Raw genomic sequence first — 26,060 nt, 5'->3', positions numbered from 1 at the left:
AGCAGCGCGTTCTCTGCGGTGGATTCGGGTCTTCCGGCGATTCACTAAGGCAGTTCCTCCAATGTCCACCAGGTGTCGCTGCTGCGCTGAAGTCCGCCATAACTTATTGGTTTCTCCAATAACGTCGGGTTTTTGTATGGCCACGCCCCCCAATTTTCGTCTCGTGCATGCTGGCGCCGATGCGCCACAATCCAATCGCGTGCGCCAAAAACCCGGGGCAATACAGGGAAAATCGGCGCAAAACGGAAATATTCGGGTAACACGTCGGGGAAACGCGAATCGGGCCCTTAGTAAATTACTCCATTGTGTCTAGGGACTATAATCTGTAGAAAACAAGCACTCATAAGTGGGGAGCAAAAAATGGAAAAGAAAACACAAAAAGGGTATCAGTTGTAAAGGATTAAATGACAGAACTCAATTATTATTTATTAAATTATTGGAAAGGCATTTTTAGTGTAAAAATCGTAACCTATAGCAGTACCCCAGAGGTGCCAAGGGCAATACTTAAAATGTACAGGATACTTAAGCATGCAACTTAATGGACCTGGGCCTTATACAATCTATAGAGTGACTAAGGTATATCAAAAATATACATTTGAGAATTGTTTTCTTATTTGTAAATTGTGGCAATAAATTTACTTTTTTACTGTGCATTATGAGCATTGGTAAATGTTTTTCTGCTGTCTCATGGAAAACTAGTGAGAAGTGTGCTTAATAGTAGAGTGATGGGCTCCATTGTAATTCATATTATACGCTGAGTATTTATGAAACCTACAAAACAATACTCTGTATCCTAATCTGTAAATGGTAATGATGTCCTGATGGCAGAAGTGGGGGGAGATAATGATTGGGAAGCAGTGTCAGGGCACATACACACTAATAGGGGAGATGATTGTTGGTATTAGACTGTAACCTACTGTATCTACTGTGTTGCGTTTTCATTGGAATACACATCAAGGTATAATGAATCAGACTTAAGTCTTTTATGAAAACTGTAAAACTGTTCAACTGCATAAAACTATGTACAAATATGTATATAATAAATATGTGCATTTAGTTAATGCTCCCCTCTTATCTTTTGTAGCCAGAGGAGAAGCAGAAGGCATCTGCAGGATTTGAACAGCTCCAATCTGCTATGGAGGTTTTGGGATTCACGGTGAATGAGCAGAAAGCCATTTGGCATGTTCTAGCCGGTATCTATCACCTCGGAGCAGCAGGTGCATGTAAAGGTAAGACACAAAATGTATAGCCTCAATTCTGTTATCTTGCCAGTTCAGTGCCTGCAAACAAAGGCAATGAATAAGCGAACCCGTTCTTGTGCAGAGCTAAGGACACAGGTGTCTTTCTGGTTCATTCTTTATTTTAACAGTTGACGTCATCATTACCTTCACTACTGTCATCCTGATGACATGTGCTCTATATTTGAATGAAAATATTGGCTTATTAGAGTTTCTTCCTTTATAAATCCGGTTACTACATTCCATCTTATTGGGATTATTACAAACTTATAGGACCTCATGTATCAAAACTGTCTGAGAGGATGAGTGGTTGTGTTACCAAAGCAACCGGTCCAGCTGCATCAGCGTTTCATTCCAGATTTCATTTCATTTATTGCAATAGAAAAATAAAAAATGGACTGCAGCAAGCCCACTTTTCTCTAAGAGGTGTGATACATGAGGCCTAAATGCATATTTTATTCTATGACCTCTATGTCCTTCTGTATAATATTATTTTCAGACATAAGATTTGAATTGATCAGTCTCTAAGGATTGTAGAATCACAGGAAAAATATGTTTTGAGTTAGATTAAAAGAGAACGTGTCAGTGGAAATTGACCACATAAACCACTACCACTATTGACTACTATGTTGTCAAGCAGCTTCTTTCATGGTCCAGTGTGGTGGCATCATCCAGGAAGTCAAGTTTGAAATGAGATGTGAATTGGAAGCAAACTCACGGAGGCTGGCAGTTTGGCACTGAAGTCAAGCTCTCCCCACCTTTGTATGCCCACTTTGCTGCGACTGACTTCATACATCAGGCTTCAAGGGAGCCAATTAGTGATGATCGCGAAAATAAGGGCATTAAGTACAGCAGAGAGGGTTTTCTAAGGCAATTAGAGTTTGATTTCAAGTTTACATCTCACTTTAACCCCCTTCATGCTCTGCGACGGATATATCTACCAAAGAGCGTAGCTGAGCCCTCTTCATACAGAGATGGTCTTTGCTGCAAATTGCTAAAGCCGGCGATCTGTACTTGCATCAATCGCAAGTGTTAACCTCTTGTATGCCGCCGGCAAAAAAACATGGCGGCGCATGGGCGATTGTCTCATTGTAATGAATCCTATGCACAAATGCCATATACTGCAATACAGTAGTATTGCAGTATATAGTAGGAACGACCAGACCATCTAGGGTTAAAGTACCCTAGATGGTCTAAGAAATAGGGGAAAAAAATGAATTTTTTTTTTTAAATTAATAAAATATTAAAAATTCAAATCACTCCCTTTCCCTAGAACTGATATAAAACATAATAAACAATAAAAATCACAAACATATTAGGTATCACCGTGTCCCAAAATGCCCCATCTATCAAAATATAAAAACAGTTATTGCTGGTGGTGACCTCCATAACGGAAAATGGGCCCATATGTCCGAAACGTTTTACATCATTTTACATGACTTAAAAATTTTTATAAAAAGTGATCAAATGTTGCACAGTCCTCAAAATGATAGCAATGAAAACACCGGCTCATTTTACAAAAAATGACACATCCCACAGCTCCGTACCCCAAAGTATGAAAAAGTTATTAGCATCAGAAGATGGCAAAATTTTAAAATGTACCGAACCAAAGAATAAAGCAGATGTGTTATTTGGAGCGCACAATGAAGGTGGTGAAAACTGAGCCCACTAAGTTTAAGTTTTTCCACATTTGGAATTTTTTTCTCGCTTCCCAGTACACGGCATGGAATAATAAATTACATCACAGGAAAGTAAAATTTGTTGTGCACAAAATAAGCCCTCACATAGCTCTATACACGTAAAAATTATTTTTCTGTTTGGTGCTTTCCTCGGTCCTATCTCCTATCACTCCTATCCTCACTTTTATTTTTGGGTACCGTAACTAAAGGCTTTTGGGTAATGGTACTCTGTCTCTTGTGTGATTCATCAGTATACACTATATTTATTTTCCACTCATTTTACCCAAAACTAAAAGTCCAAGATTATACATTTTTCACATTAGTGCAGAGTGCAATCTACAGCTTGACTGTACCATGGACTGAAGTTATTTGGAGCATTTATTCTACATGTTTGGATCAAACATAAGAAATCAGAAAATATTCACTAACAACCCCCCCACATTCAGGAGAACTAAGCAGACTAGGAAAGCAGCACTTTTGCATCTAAATGGAGTTGGTAAAACTGCAATCTATGGCCTAAAATGAAATTAATCAAAGTATAATTGTATTGTCAAATCCACTTCCCTTTATTGTAGAAAACTGTGATGTGCAGCAGTAATCCAGCACTTAACATATATTATGGTTATTGCTACCTATTCATTATAGAATATGACAATGTATACATGGCAGCAGAATCATCCTCATGCGCTGATGTGATTAAAATAACAATAGGGACTTGTCACAGAACATTGCTTACCTCTGCTTTATGAAGTGGATAAAATTTATTTATTCTCACATTATGGGTTTGCTAGTTCAGTGTCTAATTATTGATTAATTGTAGGCAGAATAAAATAGACCTAATGCTGTAGCTAGTCATTCACGAGTATTTTGGATTGCTGAAATGAAACTTCTTATCAAGAACTGAATACATGTCCTCAAAACACCACAAGGACCTTGTGCGACCCTGCATGGCCAGCAGTACCACAGGAGGGCTCGGCAGTGACTGGAGGAGGCAAGGAGGCAAGATGGAGGAAGGCAGCAGACTCTACTTACGTGGGTCCCCGGAGACAGCCCCTTCACAGCAAATCTCCAGCGGCAACTGAAGACCACGCCGGGTGCTAACAACAGGCACCATAGGGCGAACCACGTGGCTTCCCTGTATGCAGCCTGCATGTACCACCTTCTAACCCAAGCAGCCACCTAAAACCTGCACCTTATAATCCGGTGCACCTTATATATGCACCTAGATGTCTTAGCAGGCCTTTATTCACAATGTGCCTTATAATCTAGTGCGCCTTATCGTCAGAAAAATATGGTACTCAATTTCAGGATAGGGAATAGTAATCTAATTGCTGGGGATCCGACTGTTGGGACCTCAATTTGACACATGAATACATGTAATGATCTGTGTGAATGAAACAGTAATGGAATGCATAACCATAGCTGTTTTAACTCCTTTAGAACTTACAGCAATAGCAATTGCTCTGCCCATTCCATAAGAGTTAATGGTGCAGTAGTTGTATGTGCAGACTACTGAGACATTCCCATTCACAGGGGATTGGGGAATTTGGAGACCCCTGAACTAATAATGACTGATTGCTATTAGTGGAAAAGCATAGATGTTATTATTTGGTGTCCAAATGAGCATGGGAGGCTGACAACCTATCAAGCATAAGTGAAAAATCTATCATCATCAGCAGATCCTTTAAAGGAATATTCCCAAAAAGACAATATTCATAAATATACTCAGGATAACAAAATAACACATTCTCTAATTCACTGTTATTAACAAAAATACAGCATTCCCCAGATATAATTCTAACCTGTCTCTATCAGTCCTAGTGTATACAATATCTGTTTCCCTGAGATCTGACTATAAATCTTCTGATTATGGTTGGCCAGGGCAAATTCTTCTCATAAATAGCTTCTCCTATCTGCAAATTCTTCTCATAAATAGCTTCTCCTATCTACACAGCAAAATTGTGCAGATACTTATTCTACAAGCTGCAGATAAGGACTTTATCAAGTGGAAATGCTCAGAATGTTCAGAAGCTAAAAAGTGTAGATAAACCTGGACCCTGATCATCTCAGCACATTGTCAGCACACAGCATCTCATAGCAAAGAGGGATCATGAAGTGTCTGCTTAAAGAGTCCCCGCCCAGACTCTTACTACACTGACCAACACAGTGTAATAAATATGCAAATAGAGAGAAGAAGAGGCGGCACTCACCGGACCTGTGGAACTACTTCTTTTTATTCAGCAAAACGGTGTGGTACAGGGGGAACACTGGAGCCATACGGCGACGGGCCGTTTCTCGCTCACTAGCGCATCTTCAAGCCGTTGACGTCATCCGCCTGCGACGCGCAGAATATATGCGAGAGCGCCGGCGGCTGTCGTCAAGGAGACAGTGTAAACAAGGTGGGATAGGGAACAAATGCATAGACATTAAAATACAGCATTGTGATGTTTAAAAACAAATACAAAAGGTATATATTTATACAGCTTGAGAATAGAAAACGCTAGTACGTAATTGTTACCGGGGTAACATAGCAACTGATAGAAGTACATACTGTATTACGGAATGGAAGGGGGATGGGCACCCGCGTCATAAGAAAACGCTAAAATCGTTTCTATCATTCATGCCCAGCGGCCCCATAGCATCAAACCTAATGATGCATCTACTTTCGTGTTGCATAAGGATTTTGTTTCTATTACCTCCTAGGGGATCCGCTGTCACTACTTCAATGCCTGCAAATTTAAGGACGTTAGGGTTGCCCTCGTGGTGAGTCCTCACATGCTCAATCAAACGTGGGCAACCGTTGCCGTTTTTTTTGGACCTTTGATGTTCCTGAAACCGTACATTAAGTCTACGTATAGTTTTTCCTATATAAAAGAAATTGCAAGGGCAATGTATGATATATACCACGTAAGTGGATTTACATGAAATAAAGGATGTGACTTTCTGTGTTTGTCCCCCAAATTTAACCCATTTTAATTGGCTGTTAAAACGACAACTGCTACATCCCCCACATCTGAAGTTACCCACGGGCGTGGCTTTATCTAACCATGTAGACTTAGGGGTATGGAAGCGACTACTGATAAGAGCTTTTCTAATGGTGGGCGAGCGTCTGAATGCAATATGGGGACGTGTAACAGTAAAATTGTGTAATTGTGAGTCCTGCTTCAGGATACTCCAATTTTTCAAAATGGCATCACGTACTACTTTTTCATAGGGACTGAACTCAAAGGAAAAAAACACTCTCTCATTATTCCTCTCGTTGGCGTATGCGCATGTATTGGCGCTGTCCCTTGCACCTCTCTCAGTTCCCTTATGAGATCGTAATAACTCCTCCCGTGGTATACCCAAAGCTTTGTTGTAAGCTTCATTAATGAGATGTTCGGGATAGTCCCTAGCTCTCAACCTGTCTTTTAATTCTTCAGCTTGTATAGCAAACTGGATAGCATCGTTGTTGATTCTCCTCAGCCGTAGGAACTGGCTGTATGGAAGTCCTCTCTTAGTATGAAGTGGATGATGGCTGTGGTAATGGAGAAGTGAGTTGGTAGCTGTGGCTTTACGAAAAGCCACAGTACTCAACCCACCCCTCTCCTCCCTGACCTTGACGTCCAGAAAATCTAATTCACCTCCCCCATATACGGCAGTGAACCGCATGTTCATATAATTGTCAGAATTGAGATAATCGGCAAACTGTGTGAATTGCGTGTGTGTGCCCTCCCATATGATTAAAACATCGTCCACATATCTGTGGAACGCCTTCAGGTTCACGAGGAATGGATTGTCCAGAGAAAAGACACGGCGGTTCTCAAAACATGCGAGAAACAAGTTGCCAAGGGTACAAGCAACAGGCGTACCCATCGCAGTGTAATAAATATCTTTATTGTGTAAACATCAGTAGGGGATTCAAATTTGAGAACTTTATTTCATGGGCAAACCCCTTTGAAGAGGACATGTCACCAGATTTTGACCTCCCTGACTAACAATGCCTGCTGATAATGGGTTACAAGTCCTCCCTATATCTCCAAAAATTAGCTGCCAGTGGGGTCCTGTACCTTAATTACAGCTGTTATTGATATGTAAATTAGATTTCTGACTCCTGTCTCCTGGCTCTGACTCTTCTCTCTCTCAGGCTGGCAGTGAGCCACACCCCATTATTCTGGCTGACAGCTCCGTGTCTCTTCAAATACCTGCTCTGCCTCCTTGTAATTAGGGACTGTTTGCTAATATTCAACTACTCACATATAAAGCTCTATGTACAGATGGGAAATAATGTGTCAATCTTTTTACACAGTGCCTTGTGTTAAATTCATGACATGTGACCAGTGACATCATGGCAAGTCTCTCAGCCTTCTAAGAATAGCAAACTGTACACCATGTATGTGATCACATGAAATTACAGCAGCCACCATGGAGGATGGAGAGCAGTAGAAGTCCATGGAGGCTGCTGTGACTTCATGTGGTCAGACATGTGCATGGGGTACAGTTTGCAATTATTAAGAGGCTAAAGGACCTGAGATAATGTCACTCTGGTCACATGACATCAACTGTGACCAGTAAAGAGGCATAAGCCATGGGGAGGATTAGATGGGAGGGGCCGGCCGAGCAGGACACCCCCCATATGATGCCAGATAAAAGATAAAAGGTGATTTATGCCGTTGTAAGCAAAACAATTTTTAACTAAAAGAAGGGCATCAGTAAGTGAATATAGCTCTATAGGAACCTGTCACTGGTTATATATGTGCAAATGTGGTGACAAGTTCCCTTTAAGTCCTGTAAATTGCAATATGAGGACTTCTATGGATTGGATAAGTATAGCCCCATAGAAGAACAATTGTATTGTGACCTGTAGAGCTAAAGCATCACCTTCTACTCTTATGCTGCCATTTCTGAACATTTTTAAGAGAGCATTATCTTACTAAAAGACAGGTAATAGTATTGCCATTAAAGATGGTACATGGTCTGCAATAAAGTTTAGACTAAATTTGTCAAAGTAACATCCTCATGAATAACTGGACCCACGGTATTTCAGTAGAACATTAACGAGAATATGTTGGTAATGTTAAGCATTAAGATGTGCATACAGGGCTGGGTTATCATCTTCATGTCAGGGAGCACTGGAGAGAAGCTACAGTGATAATGCAAATGTCCTTCTTCTCTAAAATTTACAGTATATACTCGAGTATAAGCCAAGTTTTTCAGCACAATTTTTGTGCAGAAAATTCCCTACTCAGTGTGCCCACTCAGAGTGCTCACCATTCCGACGGTCCGAGCAGCTCCTCTTCTATCTTCATAGATAGAAAACGCCTCCGTGGGCGGTGCCTCTACTTTCTTCATGCCGGTGCCGAGTCAGTGACAGCTCTGTGGTGTGGCCCGTCCGGCGCACTCTGTGATGTCAGCAGTGGCTGACACCACAGTTGTGGGTTGGCAAGGCCCACTGAGCTGTAACGGACCTGCCGCACACATGAAGATAGAAGAGGAGCTGCTCGGGCCATCGGAACGGTGAGTACTCTTATTTTTATGGCCTGTATATATACTAGGGGAGGCTGCCAGGCTGTATACTACAGGGGCCGGCAGGCTGCATACTTCAGCGGCCAGCAGGCTGTATAATAGAGGGGTCGGAAGGCTATATACTACAGGGGGCTGGCAGACTATACCACAAGGGGCTGGCAGGCTATATATTACAGGGGGTTGGCAGGCTATATACTAGAGGGGGCTGGCAGGCTATATACTAGAGGGGGCTGCCAGGCTGTATACTACAGGGGCTGGCAGGCTGTATACTACAGGGGCTAGCAGGCTATATACTACATAGGGCTGGCAGGCTATATACTACAGGGGGCTGGCAGGCTATATACCACATAGGGCTGGAAGGCTATATACTAGAGGGGCTGGCAGGCTATACATACAGGGGCTTGCTAGCTATATACTGGGGACGCTATGACCAATGCATTTACCACCCTCAGCTTATACTCGAGTCACTTGGTTTTCCCAATTTTTGGTGGTAAAATTAGGTACTTTGACTTATACTTGGGTCACCTTATACTCGAGTATATGTAGTTATTGTGTCCTTAGGATGCTGATATAATGGAAAGCTCTTTTAAAATAAGTAAGTGGGTTTTGGTTGTAATTTGGGCACTCGGTCACGAAAATGTTCGCCATTACTGCCTTAGGTGCTCTCTCTTTTCCACGTTAAGTGACACACATGTACCTGATGTACCATGATGTTAAAAAAACACTGGTAAAACTAAAGCTAACACTCAGCAGCCATCAGTCACTTTACACATTCCATAGATTCAACCAGAATACTCTGATGTAATAAAGAGCAAATGTGAGACATTTGCATATCACTTTTATTGTGAATTAAAGTTTATAGGAAATAAGAAACCTTTTCAAATGTTCTGTAAAGCTGTAATCCAAAGGAGCAAACCGAGTGTGACACTGCAAAATCAATAAAGCATCAAAGGAAAAATGAGGCAGAAAATGATATTGACGTTTTAACATATTAACATTTGTGCTTCATATAAGAAAGGTGACCTGAACATCAGCAATTACTGCAACCCACTGAGATCTAGATATATTAGCTTCATCATCAAGATACCCTCATGCAATATTCATTCACCAACGTAACTGTTTGGAGGTCTCTAAATGACAGATTCACATCTAAAACCCACGAATATGGGATTTATAGCTTAAATGGGCAAAAGTGATTACAAGTGCCTACAGTTGAAGTTGAAAAGTAAAAATGAGTATTTAATGATTTTATAACACAAAAAGACAGGAACGGAATCATATTGTAAAGTGAATAATCAAATACTGCGTTTCGGAGGACTTTATCATACACTCATACATCTATATGTATGCAGGATATTTGGAACAGGTTTACTAAGCTAATGCTGCAGAATTTTGTATTGATCTATAGCAATAAAAATAGCCTGCCTCATTTATTACGTGTTTATGACAATTTTCAAGTTATCCGAAAAAGGATGTTGTATGTATGGGACTTGACACAGTGAATATCAAGGGGAGGAGTGCACAGGCTTTACCTCACTGACATCCTAAGGTGCCATTTCTCATGGGACCAGTAAAAGGGCCGCACAAGTTGCAGCTACATCCAAGCCCCCGTAGAGGTGTATGGCAGCCATTCACGGTGCGCTGATTACGCAGCATCTGCACAGCTGTCTATGGAGAGGGAAGGCATCTCTCCTGCACCCAGCCACCTTTGTGTGTAGGGTGCTTTAAAGAGTTGTCCAGTTTCATTAAGTGAATGTTCTTGTTTATGAGAGAAATTAAACAGTTTTATACTTCCTTTATCAATTCCTCATTGTTTTCCAGATCTCTGCTTGCCATCATTCTAAAGGAAGATTCTTTGTTTACTTCCAGTGGATAGAAATCTGCTGGTCATGTGATGTTACACAGGTGCACAACTTTGTGTTATAACAAGCCGTGCACCTGTGTGACATGACATTACAACTGACCAGTTTTTATCCACAGGAAGTAAACACTGAAGATTCCATGTCTGCAATCATCTCATAACTCTTCATCACGCAACTGACATATTAATTTTGGCAAACCGGACAACCCCTTCACGGTAACAAGACATGCTTCAGCCAGCTGGAAAGTGAGCTAAGTTGCTGAAGAATTGTTATGAGTTATGTGCAGCCCCTGGCAAATGTATATACAACTGTGGACAGGATATGACAACCAGGAAAACGTAATAAAAAAAAGTAGTTCACTAAACCAAATTACTTCATCGACCCCATGAATATCAAATGGAAAATAATGCAGATATAGCATAACCATTGTGTCCCTCTCCCCATGTGTCTTGTCTCATGTCTTTGAAATAGCTGCATAGGACTATGAAAGACTATACTTCAGAGCCACCCCTGTCCTAATCCATATATTTCAATATACTTCAATATTACTTGATATGACATATGTAGGACTTAAAGGTATATTCCAGGAATAAGCATAATCCATATACAATTGGGTCCTTAAAATATAAGCTAATATTTTATTAGTTGTTATTCAAAATTTTGTTCCCCTCAGCAGAAAAATGACATAAACTGTAATGAAGAATTAAAATGCTACTTGCCTTTAATCAGTCCATTGATTTTATCCGTGCAGAGCAGACAGAGGACAGATATCTCCTGGTCACATGTGCAAGTAACATGTTCTGCACCTGCCTACGCAGGTCATGTGATCATCACTATGTTTGGCTGTAGTCGGTTGGTTGCAATGCGTCCAGTATGACCAGTGTTGTGGTAAGACATCATCTCAGTGAGGTAATGTGCAGTGGTGGCAGTTACACACATAATTACGGTAACAGAGCAGGACAGTCTGTTACGTCATTACTGGGAGCAGAGCATAAGAGGGAGAAGGAGTTACTGAGAACTAAAGGATCATGGGACTGGTAGTTTCCAGTAGTGGCAATCTTGGTTATAACTTCACCTACTTTAGAAAGCCCATAACATTTTGTGAATCATAAAATCAAACTAAATAAGCTCCATTTTGTGACTAATGACATTGAGTTTTGTTATATAAATTCATTTATGGGGTTTTATATCAGACGTTCAAATTCCCAGAATACCCCTTTAAGCCCCCCCAACATCACACCTGTATAGGTAAAGCCAAACCCCTCTCACAAAACAAAGGGGGAGGAGGGAGTTAGAAAGGTTCTGCCAGACTCTTCAATGTGCCAGCATTCACTCAGACTTAGGAGATGCAATCCAGAATTTCATTGGTTCTCCTCTGTGGATCTTTTGACCATCCAATAAGAAAGAGGTCTGTTCCTTCTTTATTTTATTCCCTGACTGTTTTACGTTTATGTATGTCCTGTCCTTCGCACATTAAACATTTAAACTAAGAATCCCTAAAGACCCAGCTCATTTTCACCTTTAGGACACAGTCCTATTTTTCAAATCTGCCTGTGTCATTACAGGGTCGCAAAGTAAAAATTTCCTTTAGGAAATTGCCAATTAAGGCCGCTGTGTAGGCGTATGGAGACTTATAGCCATTGACACTCCACTAGGGGAGTTCTGGGAAAGTATGCAAAGTTTTCCAGGATGGGTTAAGGAAAACCACACCTCTTTCAGCTACCTTGTAAGGCAGCATCCTTGACATCAAGCATTACCTCCAGGAAGCCTTATGACGTGACACGCGATTTAAGCCAAAACAGTATATCTATTCCACAAGAAACAGATATCCAACTGTAGACAGCACTGTCAAAAAGGCATCTCAAAGGCTGGATTGTGTGGAACCTAAGGGTTTAAATGAACAGCTTCTTTGTACCAGTTTCATATAATATTTATTGCTAATTCTCTCTTCTTATGTAGGTTAGTCCTCTTATAATTGTGCCTTGCCACTAAATGGCGTGGTTCTTCCTTTTGAGAGACCCTCTGATGCCCTACTGGCACTCTAGAAAACAGATGGTATCATACAGGTGCAGTGTGACACTTGTTGATGGGCAAATGATGACTACCCACCTTGGGGACCTGTAATATCCATGCCCCCTAACATTGGCCAACCCCCCGTCACCATCATGGGGAGACATAGCCATGGTTTCCACAGCTGTTGTACTGTCCCTTCTGGGACTAAGATCGTCACTTTTGTGACAGATGTGGGATTATTTCCAATCCGTATCAGTCCAGATTATAGAGTGTGAACAAACAGTATCTTTAGTGTTAGTGTATTATGTCTTATGGGTAAGTACGATTTCGGTGTTATCCTATTTATACCATTTTTTTTATCACATGACTTTTTAAAGTTGATTTTGCTGAAGACTGTGTTGACTTAAGGATGCATTAAATTAACAACCCAATAAACCTGTGGCATATGTACGATGTTACTTCACTCTCTGTCTCACTTATTTACTGGAGTGAAGTTAAGACATTTTTTTAACAAAATATCCCAGCTATGAAATCTTACTAAACATGCAAACCATACCCCCTTCCCCTCCAACTTTTTTTTTTTTTTAATACTAGTTTTATGTGTAACAGTTACAGCAAAATCTGATGGGAAATCTAATTGTCTATACTGCTTGTGTGGGGTAGACTTTTTTTGTAGGAATCAGATTTGTGGGTTTTTTTGTTCCTGGCAAAGGTATTGAATGTCCTCATTCTTCATTGTTGAGCAAGATGACTCATTGGTGTGAATTAGGGTTGAAAGAAATTTAGAATTTTTCTGCTTTGAGATTAAAGCTTTTAGCGCCAGATAGACAAATGATGGTATGTTCTTCTGACCTGAGCACTAGGCAACAGAATATAAACAGCTGGACCTCTTATTAAAGTGTGACCCTACTCTCTGTGTCTTTCTTTCTTGTAGAAAATTGTTGTACACAATGCAGCCCTGAGTTTATTAATAAAGTATTTTATAATGCTCATATAGTGTCTACATTTGTTACTCTAAGACAAACATTGCTTGATTAGCTTAAACTTTTAAATTGACTTATCATTAATTTTCCTTTTGCATGAAGTCAATTTACTAACTCCACAAAGTATACCCTTTATGCTAGGACATTAGTTTTCATATATATTGGTAATAGATAGATTTTAGATTCACCATAACCTTTGCAGATTAAGTAAAGGAATGCAGGTGAAGACCATCTGAAAAGAGATGCTCTATCATTACTAAATTTGAGAAGTAGGCAACCATTACTTTGTTCTTTTATAACATTCTCTGCAGTTACTATCAATTACTATATGATTCTTGAATGATCAGTTTTCTCAAGGCAGTATAAAGTTAGATGGAATGTAGCATCAAAGGGCAGGTAGAGAAAATGGATGCTGTAGGCACCTTTTGGAGAAATCATTAATATATATTTGAATTCTACATGTGTGCAAATCCTAGCAAAACTCTAGACTGTACAAATCTGTTTTTGGGTTGATGGCCCTCATCAGTGCACAGCATAGGTGCAGGTTGACAGGATGAGATGCCTTAAGGAGCGCATGTCTCTGGTATGTGGTATGAGTTAATATGCATACTGTACTTTCCATGGTTAATTGCCTGAAAGGTGAGTTACCATACATGGCTGTGTGTGTTTCCTCAATGAATAGTCACCCCCCCCCCAATCATACACAATATACTGTATCATGCCTGCTCAGCTGAAACCATCATGCATCTATCTTACTGCCTGAAATGGTATTGATCAAATGAGACTTGGCTTTCAAACTTTTTGCATGCCAATAGACTATGTAACAGCAGAATCTATCCATTTGCAACCCATGTGGTCATTATGTGCTTTACGATCTTTTTCATTGGAACCACAATGTTGTGACTATTTAGGTAACCTAGTGCCTAATGTACAGTTTAAAGTACAACTGTTTGTTGCCAGGAAATGTCTCATGTGCATTGGGAAACCATGGGGGATTTATGAGGGCTTTCCTGTTTGTTCTCCGTGCCAGTCCTTTTTCTAGTGAGTGCTTTTTGGTTCTGGTTGTTGCCAACTAATCCTGTCCTCCCTATTGCCCGTCTTCCTGCATTCACTCTCAGTTGTGTGTTTTGTGTATGGGATTGCTTGTTTGCCAAGTTCTTACTTGCAGTAATTGTTCAGTTAGGGGGGGGGGGGGCAAAAACACCAGACCCTAATATCCTTTAGTCCTTTTCCCAACCATCTGGAAAGGTTTTCGTGTTAAGAGAGAGAAAGAGATGTTGTCAGGTCCGGAGTTAGCCCGGGTTAGTTGACCATTACCCGCAGGCAGGTTCTGGCTTAGCCTTAGAAAATGGGACAGTTTTCCCTTCCCTGTTTTCCTAGTGCTTGCTACTCTCATTATACAGTTTCCTGCTTCATAGTAAACCGTGACAGGTACAAAATACACTAGTGACAATAACAAATAGACACATATTTATGTCCCTATTTGCATCTACAAATAGGTGTCCATGACAGTTACTGAACTGCTATAAAAACCTAGATATTATGTCATGTGGATCTTATTTCCGCTGTCACATAATGCTATTGTCCTGAGGATCCTAATAATTGGGCAGGTGAAAGTACAAATGCTGACTTATCTCTGAAATTAGACATCTGAGTCCCTTTTCTAGCCGGAGAGCAAATGCCAATGAAGTGTCCCAAACAGTTTCTGACTGAGCATAGAACAAGTCAGAAGGAGGTACTTCAAAGGAAGTCAAAAAGGAAAAGTAGGAAGAGATGTCTATCAAATCCTAAAAGGTTTTGTGTTTTCAAAGGGCCTCCTCGGAGACTTGTTTCCTACCTAGCTTTGATTCATTTTTTATCCACATTTTCTTTCATTTTCTTTCTCTCTTTGGCAGAAGGCAGGAGGATCGATAATGGCGCAGGGGATGCCGAGCTTCATGCTAATATACACTCATTTCAAGCCCCTGCTGCTGCAGGGGACTGAAATCTGTTATTTGCAGTATTCGCTCTAACTATCCATCGTATACTAACATCTTCCAAATAATTGAATATTGAAATCTCTAAATCAGTTTTTTATATAATTTTCTCAATAATATTTCTCATGCACTTTTTAAAAAACTATTAAAGGGGAATTACTGTTTTCATCATTCTATTTATTGATTTTAGAGAAGTCATACAATTTTCTAATATACATGTACTGTAAGTTAAAAACAAAGGTCTGTCAGCAGGATACTGACATGTCTTCTAGTACCATAACAGTCCAAGGCAATCACCAAAAACCAAGCTATGGGTCAGTTTTAGGAACCTGAGAATAGATATCAGGTAATATTTGCTTGTAGGTGTACAGTGGTGAGCCCCACTCAAAGATTTTACAGATAGGCCCTAGGCACCACAGTCTCCCTAAAGATAACCATTAGCCTATTTAATTTGTTTTTAACCTGGCAGCAGTCATGTGACCCTCACCCAATGTATATCATAGCATTACAAGTATTATTACATATTCTCAATCTTTAGCTACTGGTAGTTCTAATAGATAAATAGCTGGGTTATATTGAATATGCGGGAATAAAATGTCTGTCCCCATTTCCCAGCTTATGATGCTTTGGTTCCTTTTATTTTCTCCCTACCATAAATATTTGAAATACAAGTCTTAGAGAACCATATGGGAGCACCAGATATAGGAACACTGATGGAGCCAAAATATCCAATTGATCACATAATAAGCTCCTTTAGGCTTCCATTCAGGTATGTGTTATGTTGGACTTTTGTTGTCAGGGATTTTTGATGTAATCTGCAACAAAGTCTAAACACAGATTGGAATATAACTTTGGATAAATACTAAACCGTTTATCTCTTAATGGACAGACTATTCAGGCCTGCACGTCACATCATTTTTCATGATTTTCAAAAGATCTTTGCAGAGTTATATTTTCAATCACACAATTTTTATGAACAATTTTACATAGCATTTTACAGTGTATCATATGAAAATTCCATGCAGTGGCACATTGGATATGTATCCAGCATGTGGCTTTTGTTGGCATACAATTCCGCAGCTGACCACGTCCCCCCTTTATGACCCACCTTTTATGTCCTTTTATATATTAAAGGACTTCTGAACATGTTATTCTTAATAGTAAGGTGCACACTTCAAACTTATTTAGGTGGAAAATGAATATTTACATGGATTCATTGAGAATTGCACACAGTAATTGGGTTGTATAGTCAAAGGGACCTTGCATAATAATGCAGTCTAGGAGGATGTCCGAAACAAATTGTTACTACATACGGAATAACTAAAGACAAACATTATACAGTACAATATGTGTGACAGTTAAATAATGTGTTTTAACCCCTTCCAGCTTCATGGTGTTCCACAGCAGTCTTTCTAAATACAATATCTGTCTGAAAACAGTAAAATCTGAGAAGAATACAGGCTGGTTCCACTAGAAATAGAGGGCATGACAGTCAAAATCTACATCTGAAAGCACATTCAACCTATTTTAATATGGAATTGGACATATGTTTTCTACCGTAAAATCACATCAAATTTAGTTCTGTGAAAGCATAAATAATAATAAGTAGTATAACAAGAAAAACTAATTATTGTAGCAGGGCAATGTATTTTATACTTTAGTAAGCAGAGCCCAGGCATGTTCTAAGATAATTACTAAGCACAGAATCCTTTTCCCATTGTCCCTCCGGTTTTCTTCACCATTGTCTCAGACTTGTCACTTAAATTTAGTGTAGTAAATGAAGTAGAACACTACAGGGTCACCCATAGTCACCCCTGCATCTAAATGTACAATGCTTGCTTATATCCATTCAACAGCCAGTGAAATCAATCATCCCTGGTTCAATTGGTACAACCTCAAACTCTCATGAAGTTAGTTGGTTCCTTACATTGGAAACTTTGCTTAAAGAAAATAAATCCATAGAAAATCACCTATTATTATGCCAAATGTTTCAAGTTGCATATAAAATTGCTTCTCAATAAATTAGAATATTAGTAAAAAGTTATTTTTTTAGTAATTCAATTAAAAAAGTGAGACTTGTTACAGTCATTACAAACAGAGAGAACTGTATATTTCTTTTATTGTTAAGGATTATGTCTCACAGCCAAGGGAAACCCAAAAGTCATTATCTCAAAAGTTTGTAATAATTACCCCAAAACACCTGCAAAAGTGTTTTAAAAGGTCCCTTAGTCTGGTTCAGTTGGCAACACAATCATTGGGAAGACTGCAGACTTGACAGATGTCCATAAGGCAGTCATTGACACACTCCACAAGGAGGGTAAGCCACAAAAGGTCATTACTAGAGAAGCTGGCTGTTCACGGTGATGTATCCAAGCATATTAATTAAAAATTGAGTGGAAGAAAAAGTGTATTAGAAAAAGGTGCACAAGAACCAGGATGACTGCAATCTTAATAAAATTGTTAAGAAAAGGCCATTCAAACATTTGGGGGAAAATCAAACGGAATGGACTGCTGCTGGAGTCATTTCTTCAAGAGCCACCACACACAGATGTATCCAGGACATAGGCTACAAGTGTTGCACTCCATGATTCAAGCCGCTCCTCTACAACAGACAATGCCATAAGCGTCTTACCTGGAGAAAAAGAACTGGACTGTTGCTCAGTGGTCCAAAGTGTACATTTTTTATTTCATTTGGAACTGAAGATCCCAGACTCTGGAGGAAGACTGGAGAACCACACAATACAAGCTGCTTGAGGTCTGGTGTGAAGTTTTCAGTGATCTGCTAGTGTAGGTCCACAATGTTTTATCAAGATCAAAGTCAGTACAGCCGTCTACATGGAGATTTTAGAGCACTTTGTGCCTCCCTCTGCAAACAAGCTTTTTGGAGATGGAAACTTCATTTTTCCAGCAGGGCTTAGTACCTGTCCACACTGCCAACAGTACCATTACCTGGTTTAATAACCACAGTGTCGCTGAGCTTGATTTTCCAGCAAACCCTCATGACCTTAACCCAATAAAGAATCAAGGATACCTCCAGCTTACAAAATATGTCAAAACTAACATATAGCTTAGACAATGATTCACCGATTCCAAACCTAAAATTCCAATTGATTATTTATTGAACACTCATTATAATCGTAGAATACCAGAGTACATACACACAAAAAAGTTTGCGTATTCGTCCTATGTGTTTTGGATATGTATTATCCTTAATTTGTACTATCTGTAATTTTACTTTTGACATTGCTGAATCATTCCCTGAGCTGGATGTTACTATTGACATACTTTTATCTGGCCAACATTTCTGTGTTTAAAAACTTTAAAGACCATTTACTATGAATGTCTTTCTAACCAGTTCCTGAGAGCCTATTCTTCTAAGGACTTTTTAAATTGTCACTTTATATGCTGCAATTGCGACAATATAGAGTTATTATGACAAACAGTCTAGGGAGCAGAGCGCCTCAAAGTGTCTTGTCTTATAATTTATCCACTCCCCTGCTACTCTACCTAGCTCGCTCCTGACTTCACCTGTTCCATGCACTGTGCATGGGACTTTTAGAGGAGCAAGGGAGTGAATAAATTATAATATGAGGCAATCAGAGGTGCTACGGTGATGTAGACAGAGCACCCCAGATGGATAAGCATAATTTTTATAACTCTATATTGTCGAAAATGTGTACTGAGAAGAACAGTTCTCGGGAACTTTTTCGGACACGTCTACCATCAGTATATAACATCTATCTATTGGAAACACAAGAGATTTGGATTGTACTGCAGCAACAATTAGCTTGCTCCCTAAGTATCAAGTACCAGTTTGGGGGCAAGTGTAGCAAGTGCAGTGGGTTGAAAGGGTCACATAACACCCAATGGAGAAAAAGGACATCTACACAGGCATGGAAAAGAGAGTATGCATCGGAAAACAATTGAACCATCTTTATGTACAATGAATGTATTTCTAGATGCTTTAGGAAAATTTGAAAATATTTTTATTAAAAAGTGCCTCTTCTGACAATACTGAACTCAATCTGATATATGTGCCTATTAGTATAATCTATTATAAACAATGGCCATAGTGCGAAAAATGTTTTCTCTCTACTTTTGACATCTGCAATTGATCATGCTTTCCGCTTCTAATCCATAACTTTGATCAGTTAGCTTTATGACCTCGCTTTTGCAGTGTAAAGCAAAGTTCTTGAAATTTGCTAACTTTTCAATTATACCTAAACACTCCAAGGTAAAATACTTTCTAGCAAGGCATTTCTCTACCTAGTTTCCTAAATATCAAATATTTAACTGGTCTATTTAATTTTGACTTTTTTTGTTTGGACATGGACACGACATAACCGTTTAGTCACTAATGAAAACCATTACTCACAAAGCTTGTTTGTTAAATGCAGCATCAAAAATCATCCTAGTTGGCATTGGCAGCACATCTCTTTACTTAACAGTGAATTCAACAATAATAATCAATAATTATTGGCCCCCATACAGTTTACATCATATAATGTAAAAGGTCCTTTAATCAGCGTTCATAAACTTGCTATATATTCAGTCAGTAATCTTCTGGCAGAAACCTCCACGGGTAATAAGATCATAATTTTAGAAAATCTGGTGTGTTCTTAAAGTGTTTAGGACAAAGAACAATTAGATAAATACATCACACCCAGTTTATTTAGAGAACCTGAAAGAGTAACTGTAAAATAGTTTTAGCACAGCTGCAGAGAGCCTTTGACAACAATTCCAAAAATACCTATATCATACTTAATTGGGCGGGACTTTCTGGTTGTGACATCAGCAAAGGGGCAGTGAGTCAGAAACCTCAGCCAATCAGGACCTGCACAAACCCAGCCAATCTTGATACATAATCAGTGTTTCTGCTCGTAAAGAGATCTAGGGCAAAGCAAGGCAGGGAAGAAGTATAGTTGACAGCACAGAGCATTAGATCTCTGCATCATAGTAAGAAATAATCATACAGTAATATACTACACCACAAACAAAAATATATATTAACCCCTTAACGCCGAAGCCACTTTTCACCTTTTTGACATGGCCCATTTTTTCAAATCTGCCCTGTGTCAGCATAAAGGGTTATAACTCTGAAACGCTTTAACATATCCAAGTGATTTTAAAAGCAAAAAAACTTAATAACTAACATTCACCGAATGTGTACTTGATGTGGACATGTTTTTTTATGCATACTCTCATTTTTGTAAGATGTTATGGGGCTTTGAACGTTAGATGAGATTTTTCACATTTTAATAAAAAACGCAAAATCCTGCTATTGAGGGACCTGCTCAGGTTTCAAATCACTTTGAGAGGCCTTAATAAAAGTAAAACCCCATAAATTACCCCATTATAGAAACTACACCCCTCAACGTATGTAAAACAACTTTTATGAAGTTTGTTAACCCTTTAATTGTTTTACAGGGGTTAAAACAAAATCGGATACTATTTTGAAAGTAAACTTTTTTTGGCTAAATTAAAGTGTTTTTCAAAAAATGTACAAATTCTCAATGATAAAATACCAAAAACGCTCCACAAAATTTGATACCCAACCTCTCCCGTGCATAACAATACCCCATATGCGGTGGTTAAATGCTGTATGGGCACACGCCAGGGCATCGAAGGGAAGCTGCGCCATTCAGAGCAGATTTTGCATTGTCACTTTTTATTGGCTATACAATGTTAATTTTTTTGGCAATTTGGACATATAAGGGCTTATTTTTTGCGATATGAGATTCCCTTTATAAATATTTCATTTTAGTGGGTCATTAGCTTATTGATGAGATTTTATTAACTCTTGAATGTATGGGTGAAAAGAAAATTGTCAATTTTGGTTTCCTTTCTTTTTGTATTTTTTGGGGGTCGTACACTGTCAACCAAAAAATATTAAAGTTACGTTTCCGAAAAGATGGTGATGCAAAAACACATGAGATTTCCTATATATTAGTTTTTTTCCAGTAAAATTGTAAAAATAAATGAAAAACTATATAAATGAGGCATCACCGTAATCGTAGTGATCTGTAGAATAGAGACAATATAGTATTTTTTAATATATATATATATCTATATCTATATATATCTATACATATGTAGACATGGTCAAGACAATCTCCTGCAGTTCAAACCGAGCATCAGTATGGGGAAGAAAGGTGATTTGAGTGCCTTTGAACGTGGCATGGTTGTTGGTGCCAGAAGGGCTGGTCTGAGTATTTCAGAAACTGCTGATCTACTGGGATTTTCATGCACAACCATCTCTAGAGTTTACAGAGAATGGTCCGAAAAAGAAAAAACATCCAGTGAGCGGCAGTTCTGTGGGCGGAAATGCCTTGTTGATGCCAAAGGTCAGACAAGAATGGGCAGACTGGTTCGAGCTGATAGAAAGGCAACAGTGACTCAAATCGCCACCCGTTACAACCAAGGTAGGCAGAAGAGCATCTCTGAACGCACAGTACGTCGAACTTTGAGGCAGATGGGCTACTGCAGCAGAAGACCACACCGGGTGCCACTCCTTTCAGCTAAGAACAGGAAACTGAGGCTACAATTTGCACAAGCTCATCGAAATTGGACAGTAGAAGATTGGAAAAACGCTGCCTGGTCTGATGAGTCTCGATTTCTGCTGTGACATTCAGATGGTAGGGTCAGAATTTGGCGTCAACAACATGAAAGCATGGATCCATCCTGCCTTGTATCAACGGTTCAGGCTGTTGGTGGTGGTGTCATGGTGTGGGGAATATTTTCTTGGCACTCCTTGGGCTCCTTGTTACCAATTGAGCATCGTTGCAAAGCCACAGCCTACCTGAGTATTGTTGCTGACCATGTCCATCCCTTTATGACCACAATGTACCCAACATCTGATGGCTGCTTTCAGCAGGATAATGCGCCATGTCATAAAGCTGGAATCATCTCAGACTGGTTTCTTGAACATGACAATGAGTTCACTGTACTCAAATGGCCTCCACAGTCACCAGATCTCAATCCAATAGAGCATCTTTGGGATGTGGTGGAACGGGAGATTCGCATCATGGATGTGCAGCCGACAAATCTGCGGCAACTATGTGATGCCATCATGTCAATATGGACCAAAATCTCTGAGGAATGCTTCCAGCACCTTGTTGAATCTATGCCACGAAGAATTGAGGCAATTCTGAAGGCAAAAGGGGATCCAACCCGTTACTAGCATGGTCTATCTATCTATCTATCTATCTATCTATCTATATGTATATACATTTATATTTGTTACTGAATAGCCTCTGTAATTTAGAGGGTGGACTCCTGAAATCAGACAATTATACCCTGTTTTGTAGATGGTAGGTGTTGTTGCAGGGAAAAATACTTTTAGTAACCTGAAATAGATTCATTATAAAAATGATTCAAACACAGATTTCTCTACTACTAAATCAAAGCATATTCTAATTAAGCAAAAAGGAGTTTTATATACTGGAGGCATCAATACATTATAGACATCTGTCTGCTGTTTTTTGACAAGCATTGTAACAAGTCTGCTTGTCAAGTAATCCCATTAAAAGCCCTTTTAACTTCTTAAAATATCAGTACAGATTTGAGTATACAAGCACAATCCATTTTATTAAAATATATTGATTGTAGTTACACATATCTCTTTGTTGTTGAATACAGCCTGCTATAGCATCTGCATCTGTGAGAGGCTTTTGACAAATCCCTGTTTAAGAAGAGGGAACGTCAGAATATTGGGGTCATAGAGCAACAATAAAGCCACATTCGATGAAACGTGCTTGCAGTTTTACAAGTAGAATATATTTGAGTATAGATGAGTAATTATAAATAGATGAATATTAATAGACCGTAGACTTATTTAGATCAACCAGTTCTATCATGACATTAAAGAAATCATGTCTCTGTCTTTTCCCCAATGAAGTATGCAGATGTCACATTGATATCTCTGCCATAGTCTAAAAACCAAGGGTGGACCTATAGAGAAATGTCTTGACAAATTGCACCAAGAAGAGGTTCTGAAGCCTTCTTTACTTTACAATACATTTGAGTGTTCAGGAGAAATCGAAAAACTGTTTCAAAAAATTTAGCACATAACCCAAACTTCAGAAATTCAATGATTTTGCATGAGAAAACTAAATAAATGTGTAAGTTTTCCAAGACTGGATAAGGAAAACAATGCCACTTTTGGAAATGTGGGGGCTCTTATCAATTGCTGTTGATGGTTCTAGCCTCTTTGTATATTCAGCACACAGCTGTACACTAGGCCCTTCTCACGCCCACTTGGCATGAATGTAGAGTAACCTGGAAAAATAGTTGAGGTTGTTTCCATTTGCATCATGTTCCACGTATTCCTTTCGACACATATTGATGAACTAATATCTCACTTGTGACTTTTTGTATTTGTGAATGCGCTGTAGGTATTTGATTCGAAACTAAAACCCACAGGTTGGAAAAGGGAATGTATAAAAAAAAGATGTGATTCCTATGATTTGTTGCTCATTACTTTTTTCATTACTTTTTTGTGAATTTTTCACAATTCTATCAAATGTCTTTTTTAAAAGTAAAAATGCTGGCCAAAAAAAAGAATAAAATCAGAATCCTGCAAAACATCTAATTGCTAGCACAAATAATAAAAATGTTAGAGCCTTTAAAAGAACAAAAATGGAAGATCGTTTGTGGTTCTGGATACACTTATTTTCCCGGCCCTGACCCAGTTAAATAAAACAGGTCTACAGGAAATAATCCTTTTTGATCACTTGACCATTAGGCATTTTAAGGTTATCAAGCAGGGTGCTGGGGTGGCACTGTACACTGCACAAATACTGTTTCAACAGAAATCATCAACTTTTAGCATCTATTAATATGTAACTATTATAGTTACATAATGTCATCTGCCATCTGTATAGTTTGGAGATTTGCTAAAAGTAAGCTCTTTCTCCTGGGGAGCCAGTTTATAGAATTTTAAGATTATGCATTATTGAAGAGACCGTATTCTGCATTGTATAAGGAAAATATAACAAATCCACGCTTCAGTACTGATAAATATCCTGTACAATCTACTGCTTGACATATGCGATCTGTAAAGGGTTAAGTGACAAAGAGCTGCTCTACATCTACTGATAGCGGGTATTATACTTAACCATAGCTATGGGAGCTTATCTTAGACATATCATACAGTGTACATTAGAAATGTCAACCCTAAAGCTCCAAAGTAAAAAAAGAAAATGTTAGCAGTGGATTTCTGTGCAGGCAATAACAATGTTTTATTTGTTCTTGCTGTTTTTACTATCATGTCATCTAGAGAGAATAGCGAAAGGCAGACTATGAGTGAATTCTCATACAAGAGAAAATCTCTGGAGCAAAGAACTTCTTTTATCCTAACACTTTCCCATAAATTGAAGTGACCTGATATATAAATTTCTCCTACAAATCCATCTTTTTCATTAAAGTCATCATTTACTAGTAGTATGGAGGTAGCAAGTTAAAACAGGACATTTTCTGACCTATATGAGTCAGTGACCTTATATTATATTTCCCATTGATTCCTCTGCTGCCTTTAATATTGCAGGGCGTCTCGCAGTCTTTCAGCATCGAGCAGACAAGAGAATGGTTAGGAAGATTTCTTCTCTCAATCACATATTCCCCCTGCCCAGCACCATTATCCATTCATTCTTTCGGGAATGAAAAACAAAACAAGTCATTATAAAACAATTCCTACTTTTTTTTTTCCAATGAAAATGTTATCTCTAATTGAACTTTTAGTTCCCTTTTAACCCTTGAAATCCCAGTGTATGTAGCCCTTGTGAACATGACTGGCTTAAAGAGGACCTGTCACCCATAAAAAGGCACCAGGAGCTACTTACGAAAGTAAGCGCTAACTCAGATGCAGCAGTGTTACACTGGTAGCTTTATCGGAACCCTCCGATAACGCTAGCAGACACTGCTGTGAAGTACAATTGTGTGGTCCGGCGTAATCATGAGGAGGCTTCATGTGGCTGTAACCGCACCTAGTCTTGCCCCCTCATGAATATGCCGGACCCCTTTGAACATGGTCTGGCGTTCCTATTGTACTTTACAGCAGTGTCTGATAGCGTTTCCTTTATGCTGCAGCAACTGGGAAAGCGCTAGGAGCTGCTTACTTTAGTAACCAGCTCCTAGTGCTTTTTTATGGGTGACAGGTCCTTTTTAAGAAGTCTTAAGATTAGGAAGTAAGAGTTCTTCTTACAGAGACTGCCAATTAAGGCCACGGTGTAGACGTGTGGAGTCTTCTAGCTATGGATGCTCCACTAGCGGGATTCTGAGAAAATACGTAAAGTTTTCCAGGATGGGATAAGGAACACCATGCATTTTTTAGCTACCTTGAAATGCAGCACCCTTGACATCAAGCGTGACCTACAAGATTTTGGATAATTGATATGGTTTATGTAAGGAAATTTTATACAATTTTCCAATATACCTTCTGTATCAATTCCTCACGGTTTTCTAGATCTCTGCTTGCTGTCCATCTATTGAAAACTTCACTGTATATATCCGGCGGATAGAAATCTGTCTATGGTCTTGTGAGGGACACACAGGTGCACGAGCCATTAGTATCACTGAGCAATGTGTGATACTAACAGCTTGTACACCTGCATGGCCTTCACATGATCATGGACAGATTTCATCCACTGGAAGAAAACATAGAAGCTTTTTATAGTAGGACAGGAATCAGAGGGAGGAATTCATACAGAAAGTATATTGGGAAATTGTGTAACCCCTTTAAGTTATAATTCACTCACACTGTTCCTGCAACAGCCCCCTTTCCTTCTAGTGGACCAAGTAAATAAGA

At 39.1% G+C, this 26,060-nt stretch overlaps 1 protein-coding gene across 1 annotated transcript in view; it reads left to right on the top strand.

Annotated features, from left to right (window-relative positions):
• MYO18B (myosin XVIIIB) overlaps positions 1 to 26,060 on the top strand; it is a 378,023-nt gene that overhangs the window by 88,723 nt on the left and 263,240 nt on the right. The window contains exon 13 of the mRNA XM_072147027.1: positions 1,085 to 1,229. Coding sequence (XP_072003128.1) covers positions 1,085 to 1,229 — 145 coding nt within the window. The remainder of the gene's footprint in view (positions 1 to 1,084; positions 1,230 to 26,060) is intronic.

Source organism: Engystomops pustulosus, chromosome 1, assembly GCF_040894005.1.
Source record: "Engystomops pustulosus chromosome 1, aEngPut4.maternal, whole genome shotgun sequence".
Lineage (NCBI taxonomy): Eukaryota > Metazoa > Chordata > Amphibia > Anura > Leptodactylidae > Engystomops > Engystomops pustulosus.
Note: the sequence above shows the minus strand (reverse complement) of the source record. Positions and strands in the feature narration are given on the sequence as shown.